Source organism: Rhinolophus ferrumequinum, chromosome 17 (assembly GCF_004115265.2).
Source record: "Rhinolophus ferrumequinum isolate MPI-CBG mRhiFer1 chromosome 17, mRhiFer1_v1.p, whole genome shotgun sequence".
Taxonomy (NCBI): domain Eukaryota; kingdom Metazoa; phylum Chordata; class Mammalia; order Chiroptera; family Rhinolophidae; genus Rhinolophus; species Rhinolophus ferrumequinum.
In genome coordinates this window covers 17,525,484-17,537,672 of record NC_046300.1, presented here as the reverse complement: position 1 = coordinate 17,537,672, position 12,189 = coordinate 17,525,484, and the positions used below count along the sequence as shown (strand labels likewise).

At 35.2% G+C, this 12,189-nt stretch overlaps 1 protein-coding gene across 50 annotated transcripts in view; it reads right to left on the bottom strand.

The window, feature by feature from the left end:
• Window positions 1-12,189, bottom strand: part of CLASP2 (cytoplasmic linker associated protein 2) — a 149,482-nt gene that overhangs the window by 70,619 nt on the left and 66,674 nt on the right. For all 50 annotated transcript variants that reach the window (XM_033132433.1, XM_033132448.1, XM_033132450.1 and 47 more), the window contains one exon: window positions 19-89. In XM_033132433.1, coding sequence (XP_032988324.1) covers window positions 19-89 — 71 coding nt within the window. The remainder of the gene's footprint in view (window positions 1-18; window positions 90-12,189) is intronic.

Genomic DNA, 12,189 nt, shown 5'->3' with positions numbered 1-12,189 from the left:
TTCTCCCCTAAAACTTACCTTCTCACAGGAACTGATTTTGATGTGCAATTGCTTGTTATTAAAGGTATAAGTCTGGGTACATGAGTATGCTGAAAAAGATGTTAAGAAAAAGTTGAAAAATAATGTAAACTTCACATAATCCCTTCTTCTATTTGCATTACACTCAAGTATTTAGTTACATTAGCACAGGACGAAAAGATCATAAAATCAGATTTTGAAACAAATTAAGACAAGTATAAAAGTATTCCCAAATTAAAACAATAGTAATGATGACATAGTTTCAGAAGGACAGGCGTGACTGTAGTATTATATAATGAAGACAAGCTAAGTGTGTAACTGCAGAGAACTGTTAGGACAGTGTATGTTTTGGGAAGGAAGCACTGAGATGGACTAGGAACGTATCCGTCATATTTGCTGAAGTAGCATGACTCCTGCTGGTAGAAGACAGTAACTGTAACTGCTATGTAATCAAAGTAGGTAATCAGAGTGAATCTACATACATACCTCACTATAGGGAAAGCACTTTGAAATGGTGATTTTCTAACTGAACTTTCATTTTGGCTGATCCATAGATCTCTAAAATTCAGGTAAAGTTCAACAGATATAATCTTTTGAGTTCTACTAGTAATTCTTATGCTCTTTAGTGAAGTAAACACTAAAAAGTTCAACATAAATACAAGAATAAAATAGCAACCTAAGTATACATATCTGATGCTTTAAATCTCTATTTTTCTTCTGATCTAATGGCACAGGTTGGGTTACCTAGGAAGAAGGAGCTTAGCATGTAGGGCATTAAGAAGTGCTTCTCAACACCTCTTAATGGATGAGAAGGAAGCAAGAGCGGGCAGAGGAAGAAATTGATCTCTGTCTGATATGGCCCAAGGATATCTCTGCCCAAAACCATAACGGAGCGGTGGAGCTAAAATGGCCTTTCAGAGAAGTCACAAATTGGTCCAAGATGGCCAAACCTTTACACTTCCACACCAATCAGTTCCTGGACATGGAACATACTGGGAAGGGGCAAGCCCTTGGGAAAGGCATCTAGCTCTCTGTAGCTGAGAAACCTGAAGAGTCTCGCAGCTGAAGGCTGTCTGTCAACAGCGATTGAAGGAGAATGTCTGTGTCCCATCAGTGTCTGCCTCAGCTAACTCAACCAAAACAAAAGAGAACACTTTCTTCAGCTTCTTCAGAGGGAAACCACCCATAGACGTGAAGCGGTTCAAGAGAATAATGCAAGAGAGTGCTGACCTGTGTGCTACTCAACTGCTACATTCAGCATGGAAGGGCTCTGTGGACCTGTTCTCCTAGAATACCCAAAAGAATTCACTCCCCAAACATTACTATAAAGTTAAAGCCTAAGGAGATTCCCTAGCCACAACATACTACCATCACTCACCTACCATTCTCCTCCTCTCTCTCATCTCCCCTAGACCCTACTGCTGATTAACCCACATCCAACACAATGGCAGGGATAGGGAAAGAGTTAACCTAAGTACTGCTAAACCATATTCAGGGAGTGCTGTACCAAAGCAAAATAAAAAGTGGCCTTCACAATTGCAGATGAAGCATTCAAGAAAATACTAAGTCACAACAATTTAGACTTTAATTTATTAATATGAATTGAAAACTGAAAAAAACACACAAAACTTCTCTAAAATTAAAAAGAGAATTAGGAATCAAATAGAGCAATCTAAGAAGATAGTCTCCTAGGAAACAAACAAAATACACAGAACAGGAGATAACATGAAACAAAAACACCTGATGTGTATTTTCAGTGAGATGATAGAATACTACACCAATAACATGGAGCAAGCTCATGAAAAAATGAGCAATCTGAAAACAATTAAAGACTAAGAATGGAAAAATAGGTACTGTTAAGTAAGTGAAATTTAATGGAATTTTTCCTAAGAACATATACAGCAGTATGACAAGAGACAAAAAATTATCTAAGAAATGATAAATGATATTGAAGGTTCCAAAATCTGTATAACAAGAATAATAGAAGAAAAAAACATGGCCAAGAAAAGAGAAACAATAAATAAACAATCCATGACGTTTAACATAAACTTAAGAAAAATTCATTTTAGTCAGAAATCCTTACCCATTGTGTAAGGAAAGCACTCAAGAAAGTTGATCTACTCCTAGACCTACTATGGGAAATTTCTAACACAAAGAGACTATTTTATAAAGCTTTCTATTTTGTTTTTGTTTTTTTCTATACAAAGATCAAATGGTATCTTATTACAACATTAAAAACTTAAAAAAAAATTCTGAGGGAAATGGAAACAATTCTGAAGAAAAGGACTGTGAACCTGAAATAAAGTCCAATTTTTCAGTTGTTGTGTAAGGGTGAAAAAAAGCCATTTCGAAATATGCAAAGACAAATACAAATGAAAATTGAGAACACACTAAAACCAAACAAAAATTATCCAGAACCAATTAAAAAATAAGAAGTTTATTAATAAACACTGGCCAGGAATGAAAGCAATAAAAACATAGTTAATACCAACTGGTGAATATGAAAATGTTGTTGTTCAATTTAATTTAATGGTTAAGGGAAAAATATAACACGAATGAGAAAATGTATACTTTTTCAAAGGCAGGGGAAGTAAAATAGAGATTTTATTCTTGACACTGACAAAAAATAAGGAATTTCTCAGAAAATAAGAAACAGTTAAGAAGAAAGCACAATGAACACAAACCCGAAAAGACTGGGGGAAAAAACTATTTCAACATGGTAATAGTCAAAAATTTTGACCATACACATAAAGCACACAAAGCAAGAACTGTTAGGAAAACGAAATTGACAAAAACTAGAATCAGAATTCGCCAAATGAAGCTTTTTTAAAAATGAGACCATAAGAATTTGAATAATATAAATATCAAAAACTAGATGTAGTGATAAACGCAGTACTCTATTGTACTTTGTAAATGAATTCCATATTTTACAAATGCTACGGGACTACTAATATAAATTTACGATGTACTAGGACACCAATAAAATTCAAATCATTTACCGAAAAAGACATACAACTAAGCTGTCTAATCAAAATGTCATATAATTATAAAATAATGGTGACAAGAACAAAAGAATGATCTGAAAATGCAAACAGTATCATTATGTAAGTCAAAGAGGAAGTTGAAATGGGAATTACAAATGACTGAGACATATAAAGAGACTGTGGTAAATCTAAATCATTAGGATGTTATCAATAGTAAAGTCAAAAGAAAGACTATACGGTCAGATGGCTCAGTTGGTTAGAAGGCGAGCTCTCAACAACAAGGTTGGGATGGTGGAATCCCAATTCCCATATGGGATGGTGGGCTGAACCCCCTGCAACTAAAGACTGAAAAATGTGACTGGACTTGGAGCTGAGCTGCGCCCTCCACAACTAGATTGAAGGACAATGACTTGGAGCTGATGGGACCTGGAGAAACAAACTGTTCCCCAATATTCCCCAATTAAAAAAAAAAAAAAAGGGAAAGCCTACAACCCTTTAATAGTAAATGACAAAAACTGGACAAATTATCTAAGGATACACCACAAAAAACTAGAAAAAAAGAAAGAAGAGAAGTAAGCCAATGCAAGTCAAAAAGAAATGAAGAAACTTCAGTATAGAAACAAAATTAGAAAAAAATTAAAGAACCCAATTGGAACCAATAAAACTAAATTGTGAAGCTTAAAAAAGGGCCATGACAATGCCTCTAGAAAGTGTTAAAAAAAATACCAAAAACCAGAACATGTAATATTACAATAAGAAAAAGTGATAACATAACCGCAGTGCTAGAGACTTTTTTTTTAATTAAGTGAATACAGTATACAACCTTATGTCAAAGATTCTTAAAATCTGTATGAAACTGATTTTGAGAAAATATAAATAACCAGCAACACTTCAAAGAGTTGTGAAAAGACATAGAATCTAAAATATTAGAATTGTTTTTAGATAACTTCTAAGGTCAGCAAACCCTAATAAAAGAACAGTGTAATAACAAAATATGTAAAACAGGAAATATAAAAATTCTACAAAAGACTTATTAAAACAAATACCAAAATGTAAACTAAAATATTTGCAAACTGAATCTAATAGTATCATAATATACACTGGCCAAGTAGAATTTAGTTCAAGAATGTACAATGGATAAATGAGAAGAATAATTTCAAAAGATATTAAAAGGATATTTGATAAGATTCTACATCTATTCCTCATCAAAATATGAATAGAAGGAAGTTCCCATAACCTGATATAGAGTATCCATAGAAAACCACACCAAACATTGTTAAAGTACTCCCATTAAACTCAGAGATAAAACAAAGGTGTCAAAAATTCCCTCTATTTTCCAACACTGTTATGAAGTTACCAGACTTAAAGAACCTTAAAAAAATATAGAAAGAGAAAAAAAAGGCCATCTTCATAGACAGATTCACATATTTTTAAATAGGCATTGCATTTCATTGTGGGGAAAAAAATCCTTCTTGTAGAGCAGTATTAGAAAGAAACCTCCTTTCTGTTACAGAAAAGGACCAACTGATCCAAGAAACTGAAAAGGCATTTAAGGAAAAAACTGACTCATCTATTTATGAAAATTTACTATATAAAAATGGTGGCATTTCAGGGAAAGACTGAACAACAATGCACTACATGCCATTGGGTCAACTTGTTTTGAATTTTGCGGGTGTAAGTCAAATTAAGATAGCTATATTTAACACAGAAATAAAATCTAGTTAGATCTAAACCTAAGAAACAAAATTTATATAAAAGTTTTAAACAACTGAATATTTTTCTAATTCTGAAATAGACAAGGTCATTTTAAATACAACAGAAATCACAAAAAGAACACTGTCTCAATGCATAAAAATTTAAAAGTTTTATATATAACAAACAATAGCTTAAACAATATTTTAAGAATTGACAGACAGTAGAAAATATTTACAACATATATAAACAGAATTAATATACTTACATGAAAAGGCCTTAGAAATCAGTGAGTGAAAATGCACAAAGAGTATAAACTGGCAATCCACAGAAGAATAAAGAAAAAATACCTAACATCTCTAACAATCTAAAAAATGCTAAGTAGAATGTGAAATAGTATTCCATTTATTAAATCGTAAGACTTTTAAGAGACTGTTGGTACACAATGTTGGTAATGGATGGAGAAAAAGGACTCCATAAATTTCAGAGAGAAGAATGGTGAGGACAATTCTCTTAATGTAATCTCCTTTAACAGAGAACAGATTTAGAGATTAAAAAAGATTATCATATGTATAAAAAAGGGAAGCTACCCAAGTATGTGAAATTTAAAAAGCAAGTTAAAGATGTCATAAAAATGGCGGCATGAGGTGAGCCTCCTGAAATCTCCCCTGGAATTTACAACAGACCGAACAACTATAACTCCACAAAGAACTCCCTGTGCAGCAGACAGGCAAGACTAAGAGGCACACTACTGAAATCATCTAAAGGTGGGCAAATTGCGTGGGGGGGAGGGGGAAGGGAAAGAAGAAGTGAGGTGGGGCCACACAGGCGCAGGACGCAGACCTAGATCGGTGCTCTGAGTTCACTGCATCCTGAAACTACCGCAGCTGTGGGAGAGGGAAGACCTGGGACTGCTAGGGCTCCACTTGAGGCCCACAGGGCTGAGGGGACAGCATATAACATGGCTGAACCCAACGCTCACGGCAGAGACCTCGGAGAAAAGACTGAGGGAAGAAGGCTGAAAACGGTGGTTTAAGCCCTCACTCAGCAGAGAACAGAAGCCTTAGGCACTGAGACTAGCTCCCCCCTCCCAACCCTCCCAGAGCTCGCCCTGCCCCCACGTGCCGAGTGCTAGAAGCGGAACAGTAGCAGTGTCAGATCAAAAGAACAGAATATTTGCAGTTCTGAGAACTGTGGTCTACAGACACAGACGCGCAGCCCAACTAGTTCCGGCAAATTGGAGGGAGCCGTGGAAGTAGGACTGGCTGTGGTGGTGGTCACCACCATTGCTCTGGGCCACATCTCACAACCCACCCCACCCGTCCCCACCTATCTTCGCAGATCCCTGTAGGAGTAAACTGAGCTGCTGAAACATGAAACACACAGGCTCTGAATATGTTGCAGGAAAAGCTTTGGAACTTCAGAAGCTCTCCGCATCCCCAAAGGGATGCGGCGCCCTATGACCCAGGCGAACTGTTAACAGAAGAGAAGCCTGCCTTCCAGGGAATCCCCCCATTGTGTGAAAAGCTGGAATAGTGTAGAGAAAACATAAAACTACACTGTGAGACAGTAAAAAAGGCTGCAGTCGGAGACAAAATAAAACATTCTACCAACACCTACTAGAAAACAAAAGAAAGACCTCTTCCCATCAACCTGTTGCAGAACTCACTCCTGTAGATGTCTAGGAAGAGAAATAATAAATCATTAATTGTCACGAATAACCAAGGTAACGAGACAGCTCAGGAAGAAAATGAAAAATCTCCAGAAAATGAACTTAAAGACATGGAAATATGTGACTTTAAATGACAGAGAATTCAAGATTGCAGTTCTGAAAAAACTCAACGAGATTCAAGAAAACAAAGACAGGCAGTTTAATGAACTCAGAAACACAATCAAAGAACAAAATGAACATTTTATCAAAGAGATTGACATTTTAGAAAAGAACCAAATAGAATTTCTGGAGAGTAAGAACTCAATAAAAGAAATGAAGAATGAAATAGTCAGCTTAGGTAGTAGAGTTGACCAGATGGAAAAATGAATTAGTGACATTGAAGATAGAAATCTGGAAATGACACGGATGGAAGAAGAAAGAGACTTGAGACTTAAAAGAAATGAAAAGAACTCTACAAGAACTTTCTGACTTCATCAGAAAGAGCAATATAAGAATAATGGGCATACCAGAAGGAGAAGAAAGAGAGAAGCGAACAGAGAGTATATTCAAACAAATAGACAAGGAGAACTTCCCAAGCTTGTGGAAAGAACCGGATCCTCGAATCCAAGAAGCATATAGAACACCTAATTACCTCAACCCCAACAAGCCTTCTCCAAGGCATACTGTATTGAGGCTGTCAAAAATTAATGATAACGAAATAATCCTCAAGGCAGCCAAGGAAAAGAAGATGGTAACCCAGAAAGAAAAGCCCATTAGATTATCATCAGATTTTTCAGGAGGGAGTGGAACCAAATATTCAAACTATTGAAAAAGAGAAATTATGAGCCAAGAATAATATATCCAGCAAAGATATCCTTTAGATATGAAAGAGGAATAAAGACCTTTCCAGACACACAGAAGCTGAGGGAATTTTCTAACACATGACCTGCACTACAAGAAATACTGAAGGAGCTATTCAACCAGCAGAAATAGAAATAATTTGTGACAACCAAAATATAAAAGGGGGGAGAATAAAGGCCTGAAACAGAATATGGGAAGGAGAAAGTAGGCATGCTGAAGAAAATGGAATACTCTAAATATCAAACTTTACTTTACATAAACTTAATGGTAACCGCACACAAAAAAATCCAGAACTGAAATAAAGTAATAAAAGAAGAAACAGAGGGAAAAATCCACAGACAGAAATAATAGACAACAACAAAAAAACAAAGAAACAATGGAGACACAGTCTTACAAGAAAACCAATGATAGAATGATAGGAAATCCTCACATATCAATAATCACCCTAAATGTAAATGGACTGAACTCACCAATAAAAAGGCACAGAGTAGCAGACTGAATCAAAAAACTAAACCCAATCATATGCGGCCTCCAAGAGATATCTCTCAGATACAAGCACAAACATAGACTCAAAGTGAAAGGGTGGAAATTGACACTACAAACAGATGGTATCCAGAGAAAATCAGGTGTATGCATAATGATATGAGAAGAAACAGACTTAAGGATAAAAAAGGTAACAACAGACAAAGATGGACATTTCATATGATAAAGGGGACTATACAATAAGAGGATATAACAGTCATCAATACATATGCCCCCAATCAGGGAGCACCGAAATATACCAAGCAACTACTAACAGAACTAAAGGGAGAAATTGAACAAAACACAATTATAGTAGGGGACCTAAATACATCATTGACAGTTAGGGATAGATCATCCAAATAGAAAATAAATAACGAAATAGCAGCCCTAAATGACACATTAGATGAAATGGACATAACTGACATTTATAGGGCACTTCATCCTAGAACATCAGACTATACATTTTTTTCTAGTGTACATGGAACATTCTCAAGGATAGACCATATATTGGGACATAAAACTAGCCTCAGCAAATTTAAGAAGATTGAAATCATACCAAGCATATTCTCTGATTACAAAGCTTTGAAATTGGATATCAACTGCAAAATGAAGGCAGGAAAAACCACAAATATGTGGAGATTAAACAACATACTTTTAAAGAACGACCGGGTCAAAGAAGAAATATAGGAGAGATCAAAAGATACATAGAAACAAATGAGAATGAAAATACATCCTACCAAAATATTTAGGATGCAGCAAAAGCAGTTTTAAGAGGGAAATTTATATCATTACACGCCTATTTCAAGAAACAAGAAAAATCCCGAATAAGTAACCTCACGTTACACCTTAAAGAACTAGAAAAAGAAGAACAAATGAAACCCAAGGTCAGCAGAAGAAAGGAAATAATAAAAATCAGAGCAGAACTAAATGAAATAGAGAACAAAAAGACAATAGAAAAAATTAATGTGACAAAGAGCTGTTTCTTTGAAAAGATTAACAAAATTGACAAACCCTTGGCTAGACTCACTAAGATAAAAAGAGAAAAGACACTAATAAACAAAATCAGAAATGAAAGAAGGGAAGTTATCACGGATGCCACAGAAATACAAAGGATCATCCAAGAATACTATGAAGGACTATATGCCACCAATTCAATAACCTAGAAGAAATGGACAAGTTCATAGAAACATATAGCCTTCGTAGGCTGAATCACGAAGAAATGGAAAATCTAAATAGACGGATCACCAGTAAAGAAATTGAATCAGTTACCTGAAACCTTCCCAAAAACAAAAGTCCAGGACCAGATGGCTTCACTAGTGAATTCTACCAAACCTTTAAAGAGTATCTAATACCTGTCCTACTCAAACTCTTCCATAAAACTGAAGAAGAGACAATAGTCCCTAAGTCATTTTATGAGGCCAACATTACCCTGATACCAAAACCTGATAAGGATAACACAAAAAAAGAAAACTACAGACCAATATCTCTGATGAATACAGATGCCAAAATCCTAAACAAAATTCTAACAAATCGAGTGCAACAATGCATTAAAAAGAGTATTCATCATAACCAAGTGGTATTCATCCCAGGGGCACAAGGATGGTTCAACATACACAAATCCATCAATGTGATAGATCACATAAACGAAATAAAGGACAAAAACCATATAATTGTATCAATTGAGGCAGAAAAAGAGTTTGACAAGATACAACATCCATTATGATTAAAACACTTAATAAAATAGGCATAGAAGGAAAATACCTTAACATAATAAAGGCCATATATGACAAACCCTCAGCTAATATAATTAATGGTGGAAATCTGAAGCCCTTTTGCTCTATGTTCAGGAACATGACAGGGCTGTCCCCTATCACCTCTGCTTTTCAACATAGTGTTAGAAGTCCACGCCAGAGCAATAAGGCAAGAGAAAGAAACAAGCGGCATACAAATTAGGAATGAAAAAGTTAAATTGTCACTCTTTGTAGATGACATGATACTATATATAGAAAAACCTAAAAACTCCACCAAAAAGCTATTAGAAATAATCAACAAATACAGTAAAGCTGCCGGGTACAAAATCAACGTACAAAAGTCAATTGCATTCCTATATACTAACAATGAAATCTCAGAAAAAGAAATACAAAAAACAATTCCTTTTGCAATTGCAGCAAAAAGAATAAAATACCTAGGAATAAACTTAACCAAGGATGTGAAAGACCTACATGCTGAAAATTATAAGACATTTTTTCAAGAAATTGAAGAAGACATAAAGAAATGGAAAGGTATTCCGTGCTCATGGATTGGAAGAATCAACGTAGTTCAAATGGCCGTATTATCCAAAGCAATATACAGATTTAATGCAATCCCCATCAAAATCCAAATGGCATTTTTTAACAGAATAGAACAAAAAAATCATCAGATTTGTATGGAACCACAAAAGACCCCGAATAGCCAAAGCAAATCTAAGAAAAAGAACACTGCTGGAGGTATCACACTCTCTGACTTCAGCTTGTACTACGGGGCAACAATAATCAAAACATCATGGCATTGGCAGAAAAACAGACACACAGACCAATGGAACAGAACTGAGAACCCAGAAATAAACCCACATAAATAAGGACAGATAATTTTTGACAAAGAAGCCAAAAACATACAATGGAGAAAAGATAGCCTCTTCAATAAATAGTGCTGGCAGAATTGGAAAGCCACATGCAAAGAATGAAACTGGACTGCTATCTGTCACCATGTACCAAAATTAATTCAAAAAGGATCAAAGACATAAGCCTAAGACCTGAAGCAATAAACTGCATAGAAGAAAACATGCGTACTAATCTTATGGACCTTGAGTTCAAAGAGCATTTTATGAATTTGACACCAAAGGCAAGGGAAGTAAAAGCTAAAATAAATGAATGGGACTATATCAAACTTAAAAGCTTACGCACAGCAAAAGAAATCACTGACAAAAGAAAGAGGCAACCAATTGAACGGGAGAAGATTTTTGCAAATAGCGCCTCTGATAAGGGACTAATATCCAAAATATACAAGGAACTCATACAACTCAACAACAAAAAAAGAAACAACCTGTTTCAAACAACCATTGAAAAATGGGAAGAGGGCCTGAAGAGACAGTTCTCCAAAGAAGACATAGAGAAGGCAAATGACATAAGAAAAAATGCTCAACATCACTAATCATCAGAGAAATGCAAATAAAAACAACGAGATAACACCTCACCCCAGTTAGAATGGCTGTCATCAACAAGACAAATAGTAACAAGTGTTGGAGAGGCTGTGGAGAAAAAGGAATCCTCATGCACTGTTGGTGGGAATGCAGATTGGTGCAGTCGCTATGGAAGGCAGTATGGAGGTTCCTCAAAAAAATTAAGAATAGAATTGCCATATGACCCAGCAATCCCTCTCCTGGGTATCTATCCAAAAAATCTGAAAACATTTATCCCTAAAGACATGTGTGCTCCAATGTTCATTGCAGCTTTATTTACGGTGGCCAAGACATGGAAACAACCAAAATGCCCTTCGATAGATGAATGGATAAAGAAGTTGTGGTATATATACACAATGGAATACTACTTGGTGGTAAGAAAAGATGAAATAGTATCATTTGTGACAACATGGATGGATCTTGAGATTATAATGCTAAGTGAAATAAGTCAGACAGAAAAAGTAGAGAACCATATGATTTCACTGATATGTGGTATATAAAACTGAAAACAAAAGAACAAGACAAACAAATGAAGGAACAAAAACTCATAGACATAGACCGTAGTTTAGGGGTTACCAGAGGGTAAAGGAGGAGGAGGGCTCTTGAATAGGGTTAACGGGGTCTAATATATGGTGATGGAAAGAGAACTGACTCTGGGTGGTGAACACACAATGTGAGATATAGATAATGTATTACAGAATTGTACACCTGAAATCTATGTAACTTTACTGACAATTATCACCCCAATAAACTTTAAGATTTTTTTAAAAAAACATTACATTTATATATGCAAAAAATAAATACTACATTTATATTTTGTAGTAAATCTAGTTTATATAGGCACAGAACAGAAGTTTGGAAAAGTATATACTAAATGGCTAGAGTAATGAATTGCAGAAGAGCAGAATTCAAGGGGGGAGATTTATTATTTTAATTCTGTTTTTTTAGGTATCTTCAAGATACAGACGATGAGAAATATTAAGAATTTTTCTGTCATCTTTTACCACTGCCTGTAACATTTTTACTGTTTTACATTGCCTGTTACTACTTATAACATGACTACCTGCAAGCACACGCACACGTACATGCATGTGCATATTATATTCTGTATGCAAGCATATTTACTTTGTAATTATCTGTAGTATTCAAATGTTCTAGAATAACTATAATAACAATGTAGTGCATTTATTATCAGAAAAGTAATTCAAAAGTGAGTTGTTTCTTGTGGTTAAATATATACCAAT